Here is a 22,926-nt window from a genome sequence, read left to right on the forward strand (position 1 = left end):
TGACACAATTTCATCCTTTGGATTTTGTTTAATTTATAATCACTTCAGTTCTATTTAAAAGCATGAGCTCTAATTGTATTTAATTGTGAGATTTCATTAGCGACGTAAAGACAACTTCTACGATTTCGCAAATAAAAACAAATCCCATAAACATTATTTAAAGTTTTTGAAATTGATATTCGTCACAATCACCTAATTAAATTCGAATATATCAAGTACTACTTATATTTTAACGACTATTCTAGACAACGAATGTCATTGATATATTGTTTATATTTATTTAACTATTTCAGTGTCCATCTATACTATATTATAATACTTGAGGCACCTAGAGAAACCGTTCATGTGGATACCATCTTTTGTTTCATTTTTGTCCCTCCTTTCCTTCTTATATTATTCCATAATTCCATAATAATTACCCTTCCTACCCACAATCCCCACTAAAAAACCTCCCACTAACTCCACTTTCACATAAAATAAAAAAACTTATTTTTTTATAATACATTAACTTCAATCATCTCACGACTTTTCAATTTTCTGGCTTCTACATTTCTTTTTTCATCTGATTTTTTGCCCAATAACATGTTAAGCAAAAGTAAAAAAAGAAATAAGAAAAATAAAATAATAAAGTGATCGTAACTGAAAATTTTTCAGTTGCACACGCATGCGTGTGCCAGTTTACTAGTTATAATAATATAACATGAATTGTTTAGCGCTTAAAATTGTAAATTCGAGATAATTATGGAATAAAATAGAAAGATTGCTGCTTCAATAGATATTCTTTAATGTATATTGGCTTTAGTTTTATTATTGTTCCGATCATGTTTTTTGCGAATTTATTGCGTACATTATTTTATTTATTTATTTATTGGGGGGAAGAAAAACGATATCATAAAAAATCAAGATTCACATTTTATTTTTTTATTTTTATTTTTTTTAAAAAAAAAGTCATTTTGCTAATCGCCATAATTTAAGTTTGGAGTAAATGAGTAATATGAAGGGTGTGGCTATGTGCCTAGCGGTATCAGAAAGCACTTGCAAAATTCTTATATTGTATTCCAAATATAAACATTATTATTATTATTACATAAATGAACTAAAAATTTCAATATAAAAATTCATTATCCAAATTTACATCAAGCATAAGACCCAGACCGGCTTCAACTCAGAAGAGTGGTTGCGGATATAAACATGTATGGCCATCAGTTAAACGGAACAATATATTTGGAAAGGGACATGAACAGGGTTTCTATCTTCCCAGATTTTCTTTTAAAGAACAAATCTAAATATAATATCAAAAACATTTCTAGGGCAAAATTCGGATTATAGGAAAGTTCCTTGTGCATCTGCATCAACCATCATCATAAACGAATACAATAACCAAAAGTAATTTCCAACAGCCCTTAAAATCGGATGTTTAACATTCCAGCATCAAACCTAGGAACAATCAGCAAGAGAACCAGGACAAAACTACAAGCTTCCCTGACCACGGGGTTGTCCTCGTCCATTGCGGCCTCGAACACCACGAAAACGAACTAATCTGCCCTGAGTTCCGCTCGGGGAAGGAGTGTTTCTGCTTGACTGTCTTATTTGTCCCCTTTCCTTTGCCCTCTCCGTTAAATTAATGGTAGTTGAGCTGCTGCTATTCAGAGGTGATACTGGTTTCCCTCCAGTATCACCTTGTTCAGAAGCCACAGGATCTACATAACTGCTACTTGATGCTTCTTCCGTGGTAGTAGCTACAGCCCCAGAAAACTGATCAGTTTCTCCTCCTGTTTCGCTTCCATCATTATGCTTATCTGAATTTTCAACAATATTTCCAATTGCGTCACCACTTTCATTCTTCTCCTCTGGAGTCAGGGGAGGATCAATCTCCCCAACATCAAAGGTTACAGGAACAAAGGGTTCCATTCCTGGTGAATTTTCTGGTTCTGCCGATTGCTCAGCCAGAAGTTGCCTAGATCCCGGGATATAGCTATCACCATCATTATCCACCAAGTCCGCAACCATCTCTCCCTCTTCCATATCAGAGCCAAATTCTGTTACTATTTGCTGGACGTCTTGTTCGATTTGATCTCTCAATAGCTCCGGTGACTGGACAGCCTCACTTGGTTTGTCCGATTTCTCATCTGCAACTTCACCTGCTCCTGCTTCATTCGCTGGATCTGGCTGAATCTGTTCATCAACTGTTGGCTCTTCAATCTGCTCCTCTACATTTTCAAACTCATCCTTTTCTGCATCAACCAGTTCCTCATTAACACTTTGCCGAAGTTTTACCACATCATCAGATGATTCTTCAGTGAATACAACCTCAATAAGCTTCGAAGGAGAAGCAGGCTTTTCTTCACCACCATCTTGTAGGCTCTCTGAACCTTTTGGCTTTTTCAGCACAGGAGCTGCCATATCAGGGATTGCTTCCTCTGAAACAGGCATCTCCTGCACATCAGATAAAATTGATGCTGATGAGCGCTTCCGTACGAGGGGTGCCGTTAGCACGTTTGCAATTTCTTCAGTTTCTGCAGTCTGTGAAGATAACAAGGGATTAATCTCGTTTGCTTCCGACATGTCCACATCACCTTGAGTATGTTTAGGTTTCGTAATGTTAGGACGGACAAGTTTCCTTCCTGTTCTAGCATTCACCTTTCCTAAACCAAATCTTCTCTCTTTCTCTTCCACAGTTCTTGAAGCAACGGTAGAAGCGGAAACTGATGGGATTTGGGACATTGCCACTATTGACTGACCAGTTGAAGCTCCAACAGCTGACGTATTATCAAGAGAGGGAGCCAAAGCATCTTTAGCGCTGGCAGATTCAAGTTCATCACAAGCTGGTTGCACAACCTGTTTAAAATTTTCTACAGATTGGCAGTATACCGATGACATATCATCCAAAATGGTACTGGAAAGTTGTTGAACCACAGATTGACTGCCTCCAGAGCCCTTTAGTTTCTCTACTTCATCTTGGAGTGCATTCAGAGCTTCCTTATGATTGTTTAGCTCTTCTTGGAGCTTAACCTTCTGCTGCTCGACGATGTCACGATATTCAAGAATTGTTTTGCGAATTTTCTGACTTCTTTCTTTTTCTTTGAGATGGTCTTCTTTCTCCTTCCTCAATTCCTCTCTGTTTCTCTCCAATGCCTTCTCCAAACTTTGTATTCTGGAGTCTTTCTCCTTCTCTTTTTCTTTCAGAGATTGTTCGACTGCAGAGTCCCCTAAATTTCTTTTAGCCTGTTTGGCATCTTCTAATTGTTTAACCTGCACTTGCATCTCTTTGATTTGATCTTCCTTCTCCTTTAATAGGTTTTCGAATTTCCTCCTTCCCTGAATATTTAATCGCTTATGTTTTTCAGCCTCAGATTTCAGCGAAGCCTCAGATTGCAAAAGTTGACTAATCTTGGTATCTCTCTCATTCAATTCTGTTCTGCACATGGCAAGGTCCTGTTCTAAATGTGACGCTAAATCTTGTTTCTCAGACATTTTTTTCTTAAGTTCTTCGATTTGTGCATCCTTCTCTCTTAAATTCGACTGCATCAGCTGAGAAGATTCTTTCAAGTGATTGTAATCATTAACATCAACATCCCTGCACTTTTCTACCAACTCATTAATTCTCTTTTCAAGACGCACCTTTTCCATCTTCTGCACATCAATTTCTTTTCTACAAGCTTCCAAATCAGATTCTCTGTTTCGAAGAAGTTTCTCCAAATTGCCAATTTCATTCTTATCCTTCTGAAATGCTTCACGGAGTTTCTGACATTCTTCAAAATTATGCCGGTTTTCCTCTCTGAGCTGTGCATTGCTCTCTCGAAGTAGTGTCAGCTCTCTAACCTGAAGTTGGAGAGATTTGAAGTCTTCCTCCGTGAATAACGAGGATCGAGATTTTGCTCTCTCTGACTGAAGTGATGTTTGTGCATCCTCTGCCGACTTCAAAGCACTCTCTAGCTGTGATTGCAATCGAAGCTTCTCTTGTTTCAACAAAGAAATCTCTGTTTCGGCTATTTCCTTTGACCGCCGGAGATAATTCATAACATTCTGCAACCCCTCGTCATCAGTACAAGTCTGGGAAGTGCTTCCAGACGCTATTCCTCTTTCTTTCTCAGCTGATTTGATGTGCAAGGCTTCAAGGTGACTGTGCAAGATCTTGTTCAGCTCATTGACTTCGTTGTATTTACTATCAGCCACATTCTTATAAACTTCCAGAGCTAACTTTTCTGTCTCCCATTTTGACTTCAGCTCATTCTGTATAAACAACAATTTAAAGTGTCATTACATGTTTCTCAAGAAAAAATTTGCAGATTAATACAAGAGAAGCCAGCTCAGAAGAAATGCCGAAGACCATGTTTACGCAGGATCTCTCCTTGCGCTTGCATTCTCAGTTTCAATAAATAAACACAGTACAGAATGCTAAAAATCACACACTTCGTATTCAAAACCTAATCATTATTGATCCCTCTAGTTCTCTCAAAATATCATCATAGAGATAGAAGTTTTTTTGCTATGTATCACTCAAACCTTTAACATTATATTTCAAAATCTCTTCCAATGAATGTGGATGTCCCGGAAGCATTTTTTAGTTTAAATTCATCATTCTCATTCAGCGTCTTATACAATTTGTATTAATATATTATACTTGAAAAACTAATACAATATTCAATTTTAAAATATCTAACATAACATTAATTAAAGCATAAGATCCAACATCTCTAACCTAAATTTTCTAGTGTTTTCGTGTACATCACGATAATGCAAGTAAAATATGTAAAAAAAATAAAAATAAAAATAAGATAAGTGTACTACAGGGTAAGAAATTACATTCTCATTTCTTAGCACATCTGCCACTTTGCGGAGCTCAGATACTTCATCTTGAAATGAAGCCAATGCCTGTGATGTTTTAGTCAACTCCTGTATTGTTTCCGACTGTAGAATAACCTGAAAAAAATGCGCACACTAATTAAAAAAAAATCCTGGTAAAACAGCTCTGTATTTTGCAGCATAACTGAACAAACGCATTACGCATGTCATCCACCAGAAACGGGACATATATAATAATCAGTTCAAAATATAACAAAAACCACGAGGATCGATAGGGTTCTAATGTTCTATTCACCTTTTAAAAAGGTGAAAACCAAATTCGATTAGACAAGACACAAGAATCCCACAGAAACCATATCTTAAATGCTGACACCAACAATTTGAATTCATCCTAAATCCCAGAAAACACAGTCTATTATTACATGGTGAAAAGTAACTTGTGTTTACCTTAAAATTGTACTTTCACTGCACAAACAGCGTTAATGTGTCTTACTTCATTCTGGTGCCAAAACCTCAATGAAGTCTTTAACAATCATTTTCCTAAGTGACTTTTGATGTTTACAAGTGTGATGACTAGTTAACTGGCATCATGAAAACTCTATCTGAATTCTGAACCAACCACAAATTTACAATTACATCGCTCACAATATCAGAAACCATATATCCTCCAAAAACCAATGTCAATAAATTCCACCAGATCAGAAACAAAATATCCCCCAAAACCAGTGTAAATAAGCAGGACAAGAAATATTTTGAGCACCTCTTCAATTGCTATTATACTTTTACTGAAGTATGTAACACATACATTTCGATAAGCTTTTAGCAAGTTAATGCTAAATCACTAGTCACGAGTAAACAATAAGATTAGAAATGTAAAGTATCTTTTGACAACCTGTCTTTCATAATTCGCTTGTGCAGAAAGCCACCGTCGATGCTCCTGCTCCAAATCTTCTTTCAGAGTAGAGAACTGTGATTCCATCAACAAGATTTGTGACCTGGCGCAGTACAAGAACACAAAAATCTAAGACAGAACAAACTATATGTTGCAACTACAAATGAAATAATGCACAACGGGGGGAAAAACTGAATATGTAAACGGAAAAATAAGGTAACCGAGTATTTGGGAGTTCCTCTGGGAGGAAGTCCTACAAAGGCCTCTTTCTGGGAACCGGTGTTGTTTAAGATGTCAAAAAAGTTAGCAAGTTGGAAGAAAGCTTTCCTATCGAGAGGGGGAAGACTCACTCTGATTTCGGCAGTCATGAACGCAATACGGTTGTATCACTTATCACTGTTCAGAATTCCCAAGGGGGTGGCAGAATCCATGGAGAAGAAAATGAGGGATTTTTTGTGGGATGGGCCAGACGGAGATAAACACTGCCATTTGGTAGCATGGGACAAGATTAACATCCCGAGGACCAGGGGGGCTTTGGAAATTGGCAATATGGTATTGAGGAATAAAGCTTTGTTGGGTAAATGTTGGTGGCGATTCTCAAAGGAGGGGAATACGATGTGGAAGAGGATTGTAGTTAGCAAATACGGAATGCAAGAAAACGGATGGGATGCGGGTTTAGCAAGGAATAACACGTTCAGGAGCCCGTGGAAGTTCATCTCTAGGATTCATCCGGCTTTTATCCAATCAGTGAGGTTGGTAGTCAAGGGAGGAGATAAAGTTAGATTTTGGGAGTATTGTTGGGCAGGGGTATCATCTTTTAAAATTCTTTTCCCAGCGCTTTTTCAAATTTCTCGAGTTCATAATAAGCCCATTTCATTCTTTCTTTTAAGAGATTATTCTTCTTCATTAAATTCTTTATCCTGGAATTTGCATCTTAGGCACGATCTGAGAGAGGAGGAGATGGATGATTTAAGCAGATTATTGGGAATTTCAGACAGTGTTTCGCTACAGGAGGGGGGTGAGGATGTGAGGTTAAGGAAGTAGGATGTTTCACGAGAGTTTTCAGTGAAATCTTTCTTTGACTCTTTTTTTCCTGAATCTTTGTTTCCAAAATTTGATCTTTTTCAAGCCATCTGGAAAGCACCGATCCCGTCTAAGGTAAAGGTTTTTTCTTGGACTACAGCGTTGGGTAGGCTGCCGACTTGTGAAGTGATCCAAAGGAGGTTTCCGAAATGTCATTTAAATCCAAACTGGTTTGTACTATGCAAGCAAGCGGTAGAGACTCGGGACCATTTGTTGGTTCATTGTCCTTACACGATGTCCTTATGGTGGTTAGCGTTGAGGGAACTAGGATTGATGTGGGTTACACAGAAGTCCACGAAGGATATGTTTGCAGCAGATTTGGGGTGTTCATTGGGTAAAAGAGGGAGAATTCTTTGGGCAGTCATAATTCATTGCGTTTGCTGGATTGTATGGTTGGAAAGAAACAGAAGGATATTTGAAGACAAGGAAGGTTCAACTGGGGAAATTTGGGACAAGATAAAGCTGAGAGTTGCAGCTTGGTTACACATCTTAAAAGATTTCCAATCGTTTTCAACCTTAGATTTGTATAGGGATTGGAGATTGATTTTGAGTTAGCATAATACTAGAGAGACATTAGAGCTTTCGTGTTGGTCCACCTATAATTGTAACTCCTATATTATATTAATAATATTTGTGTTTCTTATCAAAAAAAATATTAATATGAATGCTTCCCAAAAGTAACCGTCCGTACAAGTGTGCTCACCGCTTGACCCTAGACAAACTAGTAGTCTCACTCTAGTAACAAAATAACAGAATGTACTCACGTCCAAGGTCTTGAGACTCGGGCTTGTTTTGGAAACATTTTCACGGGCTATAAAACATTGGCCTAGACCAATGCATTATAGCCCATTAATATTAGAGTCCGTCACACAACAACTTTACTTGAGGCCAAGAAACTCACATTTTAACTGCACAATCTTCTTTCAGACTGGAAATTTCAAACAAAGCACCAGCAAGAGCTTCTTCATTCCTAGTGGATGCAGAAATTGCCTCCTCAATCTTCAATTTGCATTCATTTTCAAGTTCTTTGGCTTGCTCTTTAAGTGAAAGAAGCTCAGCTTCAAGAGATTTTCTCACATCATTGGCCTGCGATGCACAGCATATTAAAAATGCATCGCGAATCATATCATTGATCGATGAGTTCTATCAAACCCAATGCACATCAGTAATACCTCAGTTTTAAAATTTTCATAGGCCAATTCCATCTGTTTGAGGGCTGCTTCATTTACCTGAGCAATGCTTTTATACTGAAAAGCAAATGAAATTCAGTGGAGACTACACGGAACCAATGGCGCAGATATGAAAATCAAATACCTGAAGCATGTGATCTTTGCTAGACTGTGCCTCCCCTCTCAGTTTTTCAATTTCCTCACGGAAGTTTGCCAAAATCTGAAGCATAACAGAGACGACATAAATTAAAATAAAAATATAAAAGCTCATTTAATCACAGCCAATTGAAGAGAAAATCTCTCATAAAAACATTGATTAATATTTTTGGAGATGTCCAACCACAAGTTATGGCACAAAGTGAAATGGAAAAGACAAATTGTGAAACAATGTGATGGAGAGAATCAGAATGAAGTAAATACGACAGATTATAACAGGTAGATATAATATAACACTAGCATAATTAACAAGTCAATAGCCAAGGCAATCTCATGTGAGGACAAACTCTTTCTGCACTTTTTTTCTAGCTTTGGAAAGGGGAGATGCAATCTCGCGTGAGGATAAAGAAAAATGGAAAGACATAAAAAGGATTCAGAGTGAGAAAGTAGTAACTATTTGACTTCAGTTAATTTTCATAATTTACCTTTTCACTAGCAGAAGAGGATGGATCACCTTTGACACAGTCAGAATCCTGAAGCATAGAGTAAAGCATATACGTCAATATATTAATTATTATTATTAATTATTAATTATTATTATTAAATATAAGAATAGGCTGAATAGCAGCCAGGATAGAAGATAAACATTATTCGCTACAAAATTAAACCCAAAACATATAAGATTCTTCTTTGAGGACAATAGGATTAAATGCTACCACAAAGCAAAATTTCCAAGACATTACCTTCACTCTAGAAGGTTCCATAATCTTCACCAAATCAGCACAACGAGCCTGGATAAAATACTTATACTAGTCAACTAAAATTCCTTGCTCAATTACCAAGTAGAAGCTAAAATAGAATTACTAGAATCTTAATTATCTAAAGACCTCTGCAACAGCAGCCCTCAACTCCGCAGCTGCTACGGATTGCAACGCACCGGCCAATTCTTTTCTTGATTCTTCAACTTGTCTAAAGGCATTATTCAAGGTGCTTTCACGCTCGAGTGCAATGTTACGAGTATTATCTCGCTCTTGTTGAAGCTCACTTTTTGCCTCAGCCCATTCTCGCTGCATTAGCATTATTTTGCAACACATTAATAAACAAAGGAGTGTGCAAGGTTGCACATCTGGAGATAAATCGGACAGCCTCTCAAAGATCAGATGTGCATGCTTGCTAGAATCAAACACCAGAACTATTTCATCTACGAGTCAGAACTCAGATATGATGAGAAACAAGGGGAAAAATACCTCAATTTTTTTTACATACTCTTCCTGCTTCCTCCTCTCAATACTTCTGGCCTCCTAATCCATGAAAAAATAAACAATTAACATGCAAGGGACTCATTAGAAAGAGTATAAATTCAAAGGAAGGCATGCTACCTCACGGGCTTCCTCGGTACTTTGTATGGTATCCAAACTGGCCTATACAAAGATAGAAACATCTAAAATAACAGGAAGAATCAACATTTAAAGGAAGTATCATCTGATTATTTATTTAGAATTGAAGACCTGCAAACGATGAACCCTCTCCGACAAACTACGAACTTCATCAAAAGCTCTCTTCTCAGAGTTCTGCAATATTTCCTTTTCATGCTTCAATATTGAAACCTATCCAACCATATAAAACACGTAATTACAATTGCATGATATATATTAGTTTTCAAGAAAGAGAAAAAAATTCACCTCCATTGTTAACTTCCGGGAAAGTACGTTGGAGTCATTTACAGAATCGGAACTTTCACGTACTTTTCTCTGATAGTCAACTATTAACTGAGAGAATTCAACATTTCTAGCTATGACTTTATTATGTTCTTCTCTCTGACAAAACACACAAGCTATAACTGTTAAACAAAGAGCTTAAGCAAATTCATATACCCTAAAGTAAAGGCATAAAGTAATGTTCTACAACCCCCCCACGCCATAGCCCACAATATTGCTTCAAAATAAACCTGATGCTCAAATTCCTTCATGAATCTGGCCAGTTTTTCTCTGGAAAATTGTGCTTCCAGAGATAGTTTATCACACTCAGCTCGAAGTGATATTAGGTCACTCCTGATTTAAACAACAAATACACAACAGTGAAGTCACTTGGGAGCACGAGGACGGGTTACTACTTCAAATGGAACTATAAATGACAGTGGAATAGAAACTAATGTACAATAAAGTTTTTCACTGCATTTGCAGAATCCAAATCTACATTGCTTATAACAAGCTTAGATGGTTAGAGGAAATCAGTATCAAAATTAAAAAAATACATAAATATCTATCTTTAGACAAGGTATGTCCCAAACCAACAGCATATTACTTCAACTTTCAGATGCCTCAAAATTCAACAGTTATTTCGAAAAAAATACAGTGAAAAGAAGGAATTTAAGCAATATAAAACCGAACTGACTTTTTTTGATAAAACCGAAACTGAATCGATTTGGTGAAAACTGAACAAAACCGAACCAAAAAGGGTTTATTCGGAAACCGATTTTAAAAGCTAAATATAATAAATAAATAAATAAATAAATAAATAAATAAGGCTAAAGCCAACAAGAATGTAAAGGCTGAAGGCCACAGCCTAAATAAATAAATAAGGCTAAAGCCAACAAGAATGTAAAGGCTGAAGGCCACAGCCCACAACAAAAATAAATTGTCACTATAAATATCATTTAGTAACATAAAAATAATATTATTTTAAAAAAATAACCGTTGACCGCTTTCTTTAAATCGAAAACTGAAACGGAACCAGTATTTTTGGAAATTAAAACCAAATTTCCGAATTAATTCGGTTAGGTCGGATAATTTGGTTTAAGAAAATTAATGCTCACCCCTAGCCACAAAGGACTAGGAGAAGAGAGAAATGGAAAAGCAGAAACGAAGCAGCAGCTTACTTGGATTTTGATAACTCTTCCTCAAGACTTTTCCCACGCTCAAAAGTTTGTTCTGGTATCTTACTTGACGATTCCTGTGAAGCAAGAAACATAATGAGTTTACAAAGATCACATAGCAACAGACAGATCGTGCATATATTGTCATATTGATATCCATGCACATAAATAGAAACATACAAGACTGCTTTCTCTTAATTGTATGACCTTCTGGCTTCCAAGTTCTGCAACAATATAGCACCGTTCATATATTCATATAAAGATAAAAACTTGAATGATCGCAAGTCCATTTCCAATTAGAATGAAAGGATAAAGAAAAAATTGCCTGGAGCTGTTTCCATGGGTAGATGATAAGCCGTGCGAAGTTTAAGCTCTCCCTCTTCATATAACTTCTTGTACATCGCCACCTATTTACACATGCAGCATAATTTTGCCAAATATGTTCACTTTAATCAAGACATGATGACAAATTTATTTCTAGTATGACATGCATAAAGGGACAATAAGATCCTCTAAAGCACAAACCAAAACTTACAGAGGCATGAAGTGATTCAATCATCTGTCCCTGTTCCTCAGCTTTTAGTAATACAGCATTAACTTTAGATGCTGTGTCGGCTGTATGTTTCTGAAGCTCCATCTCATACTCTTCCTGAAAATTCAAGAAATAAAAATCTCAGTAGTAGTCCGAATAAAACTGAATTTCAACACACCATAAAAGAGAGAAACATCATCATGCCTTTAACTCTGCTTCTTTTTTCTCAATCTGTTGTGAAAGGTCATGAACAAGGCTCCGAAGCTGGGAATTTTGTTCAACTAATCCATTAATATCCTTGAAGGTCAACTGAAGGAAATTAATAAAATCAGTGGATATAAAATTGTGAGATTTGTCAACAAAAAGGTATTCGCATAAGATGATTCAGGGACCAGGACAATATTTACCAGCCTCGCGGATAAAATACTTTCAGCATCTGATTCAGCATTTAACTGCACAGGAACAGTAATAATCTCATCATCATGGGCAACATATCCACAACGCAACTGAACATCTCTACATTCCTTCAGCAGAACAGTCACCTGAGGTAATCAGAAAGCAAGTGTAAAATATCACAAATATAACATGTTATATAACCAATCATATGCCACAAGCCACCCAATATGTGATCTGAAAATATTCTTAAGCAAAACTACATTTAGCACCGACATTATATTTGGAGATTTAAGCATAAAAAAGTGAAATCCTCTCGAATCAAACCTGCTTCTGAAGTTCAACGATCTTCTTCTGAGCAACAGCACGATCACGTTCTTGCCTCTTCAAGCTAGCCTGGGAAAAAATTTGAGCCGCACCCTCAACAATAACACCCAAAATGAAAACCTATGTGCTTAGGTAGGTTACCGAAAAAAATAGGCAACACCCAACAAACCTTCAGCTCTCGAATCTCTGTCTCCAAAGCAGAACGTTCAGATAGAGAATGCTGCAGTTTTTGGTCAAGAGCGGAGTAAGCTTCAACCAAGCTTTCGTGTTCCTCTGGAAGAGACAATTTCTTAAATTATTATTTTCAGATTCTCGATCACGATAACAAACTAAAGATAAGATAATAACAGCATTGCTCATATATAAAAAAAAATCATGCTGGCTTTTCCCTCATACATTCTTCGAACAAATTAGTACAAAAGAAGTGCTTGCTAATAAAAAGCTAAGTCATGAACAGCTCCTCAAGAAGGTTAACAAGCCCAGTCAACCTCATTTAAAGTGTTTGAGAGAAACACATTCGTATTCCAATATTTAAAGATATACAAACAACTGGTGCACAGAAAACAACTGAAAAATTTATCTAGTTTTATATTTTCCTCGATGAACTAACATTAGCAACACAACTTCTTTTCAAGCTACTATCAATATCAATCATAAAACTTGCAAACAAAAACTCAAACTGTCAAAGATGGAAGCCTACAGGATATTAGAAAAAGGTAATATCAGATGAACTAAAGAACATCCATAAATTGATCATGGCACGATAACAGAAAAAGGAAGCTGATCATGTTTAAATTCTTTAGTTCAAATAGTTTTCAAATTTATCTGTTATTTCCCAATATAATCACAAGTATAAGGATTAACACCTAGAAATTCACCCAGAATAAAGGGCTTCAGGCTCATTATTCATTAATACCTTATTGATGTTCACAAAATGCTCAAGAATTGTTGAACCATACTAGTTTTCCAATACATAGAAATGAAGCACGAAAAGGAAAAAAATAATACCGGCACATATGATAGTATGTTGCAGAATAACACTGAAAGAAGTATGCGAAACTTTCTAAAACACAGACAATCCAGAAGAAGAACAGACCTCGTTCATCCATGATGACCCCAGCTTTTTCTTCTATTTCATAAAGTACCTGCAAAAGAATGGGAAAGGTTGAACAAGAAAAGAATCATCGTATTTGGAATATCATCACTCCGTGCAAATTCTCAACATGCCATGTATATATTGTAACGACAAATACCAACAAGCTTGTAATTCTTAGATAGTGCGCCAATGCTCTCTGGCTTCAAATTATTTTACAAAAAATGTATTTTGGCATGGCTAAACTAAAATGAGATAGAAAATGAAAATCTGATTCACCTGGGGCACCTACTCAGATTGTTTACCACAGTTGAACTATTTAATCACCCAACTGAAGTAGCAGACACTAGCCAATAAATTTTGGCCCCTTAACGTCTAAAGTTTTTTTTTGGAAATAAACATCTAAAGCTTGTTTGCTGCTAAATTAGAAAACAATTCCTTCCAAAAGCAAGTTCTAGTTGGTACTTCCAGAAAAATCGCAAAAACAAAAGAATGGTAGTTATTTGGTAAGAAACGAATAAACTTGCATTTGCAACTTCAAATTAGCAGCAAGGATTCTGGTAATGGTTCAATAAAGCATACCCGCTCCAAGATAGCTTGTGTTTGCTTTCTTCCCAGTTCCTCATGATGCAGTGCATCAGCAGCTTCTTGATATTTGGCATACATTTTGGCCAGCTACGAGGAAGTTGAGAATCATATTATTTCAAGAGTAAGCAAAACAAAAACAAAAACAAAAAAGCAATTAAATAAAAATGAAACACCGATATGTCCATCCATTTCTCATAAAAGAGATACTATGTGAAAGTTTCTCTCTTTCAAGGCAATTTATTCAACAGAAGAAATAATTATACAGATACAACTCACACTCCATCCATCCCTAAGGAGTGAAGCTGCTAACGCTGTTCCTGAAACCCCGCCCGGAATCTTTGGTACAATTGCTCGGTCATCCTCAACCAACTCACCGGTATCAACCAAGTTCATCCACCTAACATTCAATAGAAAAAAAGATGAAAAAGAAAAAGAAGGCATCTAAGAAGATATGTCTTCATTTTTTTTTTATCAGAAACATCTAAGAACATATGTCACTAAGGAGGATTGGAAGAATATCAACTTGCATAGACAAATCTGGCAACTTAATTTTAAGGGCATCATTCAACCATAACAAATTACATAGAGTAGTGAAGATATGTGGAAAACATTAGAAATTTAAAATGTCACCCCCATAACAAAAATAAAAAGAGTTTTCCCATATCATACCGCTTGTTCAACCCCTAGTCTTTCGCAAAATAGGCTTCCAAATAGTTTCTTTTAAAAACAAAAAGATTCTTATCCTGAATTTAGCTGTATAAAGAAAATTAATCCTGGACAAGTGTACTGAAGCCATGCTACATGATCATCCTAATAATCTCTTTATTGAAGCACTAACACTGAAAAAGAAATTGCATAACAGAAAATTTATGTTGGCCCCTTATATTCAGAATATCTATTTTTCCTAAAGGAGGGGCAAAAGAACAGAACATAAAGCAGTACTACCCAAAACATCAATGACAACGTGCCTAAGAGATAAAATCTACTATATAGACCATGCCAACAATGGAAGCATAGAATCTGAAAAATAAGTTAACCATATTTTCATTAATATATGTGGTAAATATGCAATCTGACTCACGAGTTGGACGTAAAACCACTCAGAGAAGGATGTTTTAGCTCATTTTCTTTCCTCAAACGTTCTAGTTCCGCTTCACAATTCTGAAGTTTCTCTTTCAAATCAGTCGATTCCTGTAAGGGGCAAAAGAAAACGATTGATAATTAGTCGACATAACAACTGATCCCCTGGACCAAAATTTAACAGACAAATTGGTGAAAGCTATAAAACCAAATTAGCGAAAAGAATTAGCAACATTTGTTTTCAAAAAGCCGTAAACAGATATCGATGCCTGCCTTTTTGGCGGGTTGGGAAATCACCAACCCAAAACAAATACTTTCGGCCGCTACGCGGGTCTAAGCCAATTTTGTGCCTAATTTGGCAGGATGGGGCAGTCCACCATTTCGGCAGGTGGGGATATTGCCAACCCAACCCACCTATTTTAGGTGGTGGGCCGGCTGTTGTCAAAACATAAAAGTAAAAATATAAGCGAAAAAAATTATGACCTGGCTTATTTGGCATTATTGTAGTTGGTTATAATTATTTACATAAAAGTATATTTTTTGGTAGAAAAAATAACATAAGAACATTACCAAGATGTTTTATATTTACAGAGAAAAGCGACCATGGAATATGTCATACCCTTTCCATGTGCTTCATTGTAAACTCTTCCTTCCCAAGCTTCTCCTTGTGTTCGTTTTCCACTTGATTTAAATGAGTCTGCTCAGACATAGCAACACAAATTGTGGAATTTTAAAAGTGTCCAGAACACAATTAAAGCATACCACAAAACATTTAGCCAGGGGATGAGCACGGGGTTATATTAATAGTTTCAAATTCAAACAAAATAAAAATAATAGAGCTCACTTCTAAAGCCTTAATGACTCCCTCAAGTTCCCCAGCCTTTTTCGACCATTCGTCGGAACTTTCCTTGTACAGCTCCAAGAGTTTGGTAACCTATATTTTTCAAAAATACTGAAAGATAAACCCACTGGGATATATCAAAACCACGAAGAATTTCTCCATGTACATAAGTAGCAAGCACAACAAAAGTACATTCAAAGAACGCTAAAACTGCTATTCTTCGATTGTCTAGAAGGCCACATTAAACACAAGGAACAACAATCAAGCTTTTATCCCACTAGGTGGGTTCAGCACTTCAGCTATATGAATCCTTATACGCCACTATACTCTATCCGATACTATATCATCATTTATATTCAAATGAATTTTTTCTAGTTCCACTGTCCACACTAAACACAAACAACAAAAAATTTCACAATCACTTTCAGGAAAGGACCTAAGGACATATCAACCGCGTCCAATTCAATAGCTCAGAAAGCCATCATATAACAGAAAAGATCTTGAACCCTTACATATACACGAAACAATACAAGAGCAGTAGTTTATTATCATAAATTTTATACCGTAAAACAATTCACTTTCTTAGAATGAAATTGAACAAAAAAACTCTGGTCAGATTTGATGTCAAAACACAATATACAAGAAGACAGATGCCATGACCATGGTTTTAGAAGTCTGTGTGTGGAATTAACATCATTCGCATGCCGATGCAAACATTTTTAGTCCGCACAATATGAACTTTCACAAATCACAATCCTAATATGAAATACAGACAGATGAAGTATAACTGCAGAATTCTGTCGATGCACTAAATATAACAACGAATTCTCGAAGCATCCACAGGTTGATAAACATACAGTTGAAATTTCAGCAGTAAAACGCTGTTCTGCTGCCGCAGCTTCCTTCTTAGTTGACAGTATCTCCTATAGGAACAAGATAAATGCCTAAATTGTAAAATTCAACAAGAAAATCAATTACACATCAATTTAAACAGAAAGGACAGGTAAGATGCAAGAAAACTCGCGCAAGCATGAAACATACAAACCTCTTCCATGGATGCAAGCTTCTCCTCTAATTCACTCACTTTATCCTTATGAAACTTCAAAGAGTCAGCACTCAGTTTATATTCACTTACAGCCTGGATCACAAAATATTAACTTACTAAGTTTGTAGCCCTACTTTCATGAGAAAAAACCAAACCATTTGCAATACAAATTCTTTGTCATTGTTAAACAGGAAACAGAAAAATGATTCTTACATCAGCAAGCTTGGAAGACATATCTGCCTCAAGTTCCCCTTTCTCTTTCCGCAGTTGGATAACACTGTCCACCTGGGCCGTTAACTCCTCATTTAGCCATGAATTATGCCTCTCAAGAAGCTCCTTTTCCTGCTCAGCTCCAAATTCAAACAATGAACTGATGTTAGTTTTGCAAGAGATAAAAGAAAATAAAAGATCTTACTCCATAATTTACCAACAAATACAAACATTATATTATATAAATCCAGATGCAGAAAGCCTGATGGAAAATGATGGGAAAAAATAACCCAGAAGAATTACATTCCTCTGGGGAGTAGGCAATACTCATGGCTTCATAAACTTATACAGAACAAACATTTATAACCAGTGTCCATACAAATGTGCGTGTGCGCGCGCCATGCATTTCACTAATCCCCATCAAACCCTCTAATGATAAGTTATCCAGCAAAATGTCATTATTAAAACTTCATGTATTACGAAATAAAAATCCTGCATCATACAAGATGCTCCTAACAAAAATACATTTGCAGATCCACCTAAGGCGCAAGTGCTTTAAATCAGAAATCCGAGGTGGTTTGTCGAAAAATGAGGCAACCATCGAGATTAAATAGAAAAATTCATATTTCTGAGGTGGTTTGTCGAAAAATGAGGCAACCATCGAGATTAAATAGAAAAATTCATCTTACCTGCAAAAGGCGGGATGCTGTAGCATTCAATCGTGCCGATTCAGATTCTAGTTCACCTTGATGTGCTTCTTTTGATGCCCCAATCTCAGTCAAGTTGACCTTAAAAAAAGGCAGTTATGGATTAACTAAACAACATTGTGATTTGAGCATCACCAAGTCAGGATGCATCACAGATTTTCTTGCTCTACATTGTTGGTGGAGCAAAAGTTTCCACAAACAAAATATATATCAAGATATGCCTGTGTGTCTGTAGGGATAAAAAACCTTCAATGTTTATTGAACATATTTAAAGTAACAAGGAACATATGGTGCATTAAACTTCCACCAAATACAAACAATTTCAAAGGAAAAATAAAAATGGTTATAGCAATTCCGTACAATCTTATCAAGATAGCTCTTAATGGTGGCATTTTTCTCGCTGATTTCCAAATCCTTCTGCTCCAGGATGTCCATCAATTGCCTCTTTGATTTATGAAGCTCCGACCCCTCCAGCTTCAATCTTTCAATCAACCCATCTTTTTCAACCTTTTTAGCATGCAAACAAAAGGAGATCTATTATACTGGGTTCAAGACAAGAAAAAAAATAATTATAATAAGTAGACGCAGACTTACAGACTGGAGGAGGAATTGTTGCTTGTTTGATTGTAGTTGCCCTAATTCAAGATCACGTTTATCAAGGGCGGTGATGAGTTCCGAATGTTGTGATTGGAGGGTGGAAAGCTCCGCTGTAAGAGCAACGTATTTCTGCTCAATTACAGAGCAAGTTTGCTCTGCTGTAATGGCGGCGGCATCAGCCTCTGCCTTAACGGTTTCGAGTTGATTGTACAGTTCACGAATGACAACGTCCGCCTTATCCGCCACCAGAGAGGCGTCGTGAGATAGCCGCTGGAATTCTTCATCAGACAGAAACAACGGCATATCTCTTCCTTTCCCTGATTTCTTTTTTCCAAAGATTTCAACAATTGGAAAAGGACTCTGCCCTAATTATTCAGAATTTCAGCGGAATTCTTTCGTGTCTAAACAATTCGTTCCAAGATTTCCAGAATTACACGTGAGCATCGAAAAAATATATCGTGGTTAATTTTATGACGAGTAATGAATTGAATTTGGTGTTGAAGAAACCAGGGAAATGGGATTCGAATGGAATGCGAGAAGACAGACTAGCGCGTCGTATTTGATAACTGAGATTCAAAACGTACAAATGTACGTGGGTTGGGCTTTAAAGTGCGCAGCCCTGATTGAAAGCCCATCAATCGGAATAGGTAACAAACTTTGAGTTCTTTTTTGGCCCAATTGATCAAATTCAGTATTTAACAAAATGTTTTTCTTAATTTACTTTTTTCCGAATCCATTTTTTTAAAAATATAAAATAAATTACTTACTTTTTTTCCGGTTCTAATGGCTCAATCTACCTTAAGATTATTACTCTGATCATTGATCTAATTCTAATGACTCAATGATTTACCACATTAATTCTATAACATTAATTATATACACACTTGGAAGAATGACCCCAATCAAGCTTCATTCTGAATTTAATTTCCAGTTGCTTATAACCAATTTACATACTTGGAAGAATGACCCCAATCAAGCTTCATTTAAAAAATAAATAAATAACATTGACATAATGTATTAAAAATATTTAGCCCAGATTCTTTTGTTGACTACATATCTATGGTCAATTTGGATACATAAGCAATTTTACTTTTAAAAAATATTTTTTTCTCTTTTGGCTTCTTAAACCAAACTCATTCATTCTTCCAGTATAATTTGTTCTCATTTTCCCACTCCCAAATTTGAAAGAGCTCATTTAAAAAAATAGTCCCTAGAATTCTCCATCTCATCACCACTGAAAGAGTGTTTTAGAGAGCTTTTACTTATTTTTAAGTGATTTTTCTTGAGATTATTTTAAAGTTGGTCAGATGTTAAAGTAAGTAGTATTTGGAAATGGAATTTTAAAGATTATAAAAGTTAAAGTTTGAGTATTTGGAGAATAATTGCTCAAATCTTGATTTTTAGGTAATGACAGTCATACTCTTAAACTATATAAAATTGATTTCTTTCAATTATTTAAATTTTGATATTCACACAATCAAAAATATATTTATATAATTATTATTACATTATAAATATTGTATCAAAATTAATTTATTGTTTTATAATATGAACTCTTGAAAAATATATAAGATTGATAATAATAAAATATAAAAAATGATAAAATTTGTATAAATGCAAGAAATATGCATAAAAAAATTCGGAAACTGCAAATTATATAAAAATACAAAATATTATTTAAAAACTAAATGCTTTTGTAACAAAATATGATTAAAATTTTATAATTCTAAGAAATTATTAAATACTCATACGAGGATATAAAATTAGGCCAAATAAATTAAAGGTATATGATTATGTATTATGATAAATATTTTAAGGATATAAATGTCAACTTGTAATTTAAAACTCTAAGCTAAAAAACATAAGCTGAAAAATATCACACTATTGTTTCTAACTTTTGGCTTCATAAACCTTTAAAAGCACTTTCATGTAGCTAAAATCTAAGAAGTATCAAATGCTTCCTAAAAACTCTCAAAAACACTTTCTAAACCACCGAAATCCATGAACTAGGAGACTGAAGCAAGCAACGACCAGAGACGGAGAGACTGAAGTCAGCAACGAAGCTAGTCACCTTAGGGTTAAGTTTCTTCGAGCTGTGATGTTTTTTCATTGATTTGTCATAATTTTTGTTCGATTTTAATAGTCCATTGTTTGATTTGTCACGGGTTATTGTGTGAAACAAGATAATGTAACAGGGTACATGAGAATGGTTAATTGTGTAAAATATTCAATTAAGGAGTGGAAAATAAATTTTACGGTGTCACAGGATCCACATAAAGATTCCTGAAATATTCAATTTATGAAGACTTCAAGAGCAACTTTTCGACAATTTGGCAGTACCAGGGACAGAGATCGCAAGCAATGAAGGACAGTGATATTGGATTAGAGGTGTCAATTCAGGTAGGTCGATGGGTTTGTGTCGAGTTAGCACAAGATATTGCTAAAAATTTCTCAACCGAATCCAACACGAAACCCAACCCGAAAACAGTCAACATGAACCTTGTTAACCCGATCAACACCAACCAACTCGATTTTTTTTTCAACAAAATCATTAAATAAAAATTCACAACACGCAATAATAACAGAAATATTTAGTTTTAACACAAAATAACAAAATTTAAGTTTATATACAATTTATTTAAATTTAAAAGTATAGTGTCATAAAATTTAAAATATATACTTGCTACAAAAAATAAATAAATCAAAAATTTTCAGATAATGAAAATATGTTATTGATATAATAATTTTTTTTCAAACATAACAATACATAAAAATGTATCAAATATTTCTTGATTTTATATAAAATAATAATAAAATGTTTCGTGTAATCTCGGGTCAACCCAAATTGAGCCGAACCGGTTAGTTTTTTGGGATTAGCTTTCGGGTACAACCCAAACCCAAAGAACCTCAACCCTATAGTCCTACACTCATATTTTCGGATCGACTCATATCGAATTGTCAGATTTGGCTCATTTTTCTATACCCCTAGATTCATTTACCTTAAATATCGAAGTTTAAATATTCTTTTCTCAAAAAAGTCAATTTGGTCATTTATATATGAAAATGGTACATGTACACATTGATTTACACATCATATCACACATTACACTTGAATTATAAAATTATCATTTCAATATATTTGAAAAAACTATTTCGGAAATACATTTGGGGTAGTTATATAAAATTATTTCGGAAATTACTAAATCTCCAAACAGATTCAACAAAGCAAAAACTTTTAATGTGAACGCTCACGAGGGGAATCAAAAACCTTTCTCACACACTATTTCTGATCCTTTCTAAGTTCACCACTAGGTTTGGGGATTTGTTGAATTCTTTGATAGGGATTTCTAGTAAGTGTTTCTCCCCTTAGTGCAGCAACATATCTGTCGTTTGTGTCCTCTTTCCTCTTCAGTTCCGCCAGGTACTCGGCCAGCCGTTCTTGATTAACTCTACCCATCATCTGATCAGCACCATTCCCACAAGATTTTGGCATTGGCATGCAACATGGATCAATATTTGACAGTAATCATCAGGGGATGATGCAAAAGGAAACTAGATGGTAGATAAATATGAGATTCCATGTGACATCTATTTGCAACTTCTCTTAAATGAAAGTGATGCAATATCTTTCGAAAGTCAACGAGAACTGAGCAAGGCAATTCATGAAGGCTGATATTACATCTAATTTCCTCCATCCAATTAGATTATTTTACTCTTGATCTATAAGGTTTTCATATAATCAGATCACATGAAAATGCACATAGTCAACGATATAAGCCACCAAAAGTAACATAGTAAAATGATTTAAACTTAGACGACGCTCGATTGCACTAGTAAGAGAGATTAAATTTTTCAGGTTCCAAAATTTTTAGCATCATCTATCCAAAAATCCATAGAATCAGGGGCCTGAAAAACAGATGTAACTTGGTGCAGCACAATCTATGTTTTCTTTTTGAATATTTCACCTAATTAACACGGTTTCTGGGAATTTCAAAGCAGGAGAGATGCTGGACAAAATACATCGAATAGGGTTCACAACTAACTGCTGAATCAAACGCATAAAAATTAATGTTTCCCGTTACATATCATGGAGCAGAGGGATCTACACACGATCGATTGTTTAACTAGGGAGAATCCTGAAGGGATCGAGGGGAAGCAGAGGTGTTACCATGGAATCGGGTCGGGCGGATTGGCGGAGCTTGGCTTCAAGTTCAGGGTTGCTAGAATTGGTAAACTGCATGACACAATAGCCAATCACCCCCGGAACGACGCCGCACACGGTGGCGAAGGCGAAGAAGAAAGGCTTGGAATCTCTTGTCTTCCTGACCAGCCATCTCCATGTCTGGCTCTTCTCCCACAGAAGCGACATGCCCCCACTTTAGTTTCAACCCACCTTTTTCCATTTCGTTTCTTTAAAGCATGGGATTGAAATGGGCTGGGCCACGCGTAGTCCAACAAACAAGCCCAATTACTTTGGATGGACTCCCGCAATGAACAAAACTAACAAAAAATATGGAATTGATTTTGGATTA

The 22,926-nt window shown here is 35.7% G+C and overlaps 2 protein-coding genes across 2 annotated transcripts; both read right to left on the reverse strand.

Annotated features, from left to right (window-relative positions):
• Positions 1-1,092: 1,092 nt before the first annotated feature.
• LOC140864827 (nuclear-pore anchor) lies at positions 1,093-18,938 on the reverse strand. The gene is made up of 34 exons (XM_073269211.1): positions 18,392-18,938; positions 18,158-18,304; positions 17,780-17,878; positions 17,094-17,222; positions 16,881-16,973; positions 16,693-16,758; positions 15,839-15,928; positions 15,614-15,691; positions 14,996-15,105; positions 14,191-14,311; positions 13,909-14,001; positions 13,330-13,378; positions 12,403-12,506; positions 12,234-12,302; positions 11,921-12,055; positions 11,718-11,822; positions 11,517-11,630; positions 11,307-11,388; positions 11,162-11,205; positions 10,985-11,058; positions 10,055-10,157; positions 9,789-9,923; positions 9,615-9,713; positions 9,486-9,527; positions 9,354-9,407; positions 8,994-9,173; positions 8,850-8,897; positions 8,592-8,639; positions 8,096-8,170; positions 7,954-8,028; positions 7,683-7,867; positions 5,699-5,801; positions 4,807-4,923; positions 1,093-4,233 (listed from the first exon to the last, which is right to left on the reverse strand). The coding sequence occupies exons 1-34, from the start codon at positions 18,695-18,697 to the stop codon at positions 1,471-1,473; spliced, it is 6,135 nt and encodes a 2,044-aa protein (XP_073125312.1). The 5' UTR covers positions 18,698-18,938; the 3' UTR covers positions 1,093-1,470.
• Positions 18,939-21,508: 2,570 nt separating this feature from the next.
• On the reverse strand, positions 21,509-22,763 carry LOC140866857 (uncharacterized). Its single transcript, XM_073271915.1, has 2 exons — positions 22,563-22,763; positions 21,509-21,854 (listed from the first exon to the last, which is right to left on the reverse strand). Exons 1-2 carry the CDS (start codon positions 22,761-22,763, stop codon positions 21,675-21,677), a joined length of 381 nt encoding a protein of 126 aa, XP_073128016.1. The 3' UTR covers positions 21,509-21,674.
• Between the last annotated feature and the right edge of the window lie 163 nt (positions 22,764-22,926).

This window comes from Henckelia pumila, chromosome 4 (assembly GCF_033568475.1).
Source record: "Henckelia pumila isolate YLH828 chromosome 4, ASM3356847v2, whole genome shotgun sequence".
Taxonomy (NCBI): domain Eukaryota; kingdom Viridiplantae; phylum Streptophyta; class Magnoliopsida; order Lamiales; family Gesneriaceae; genus Henckelia; species Henckelia pumila.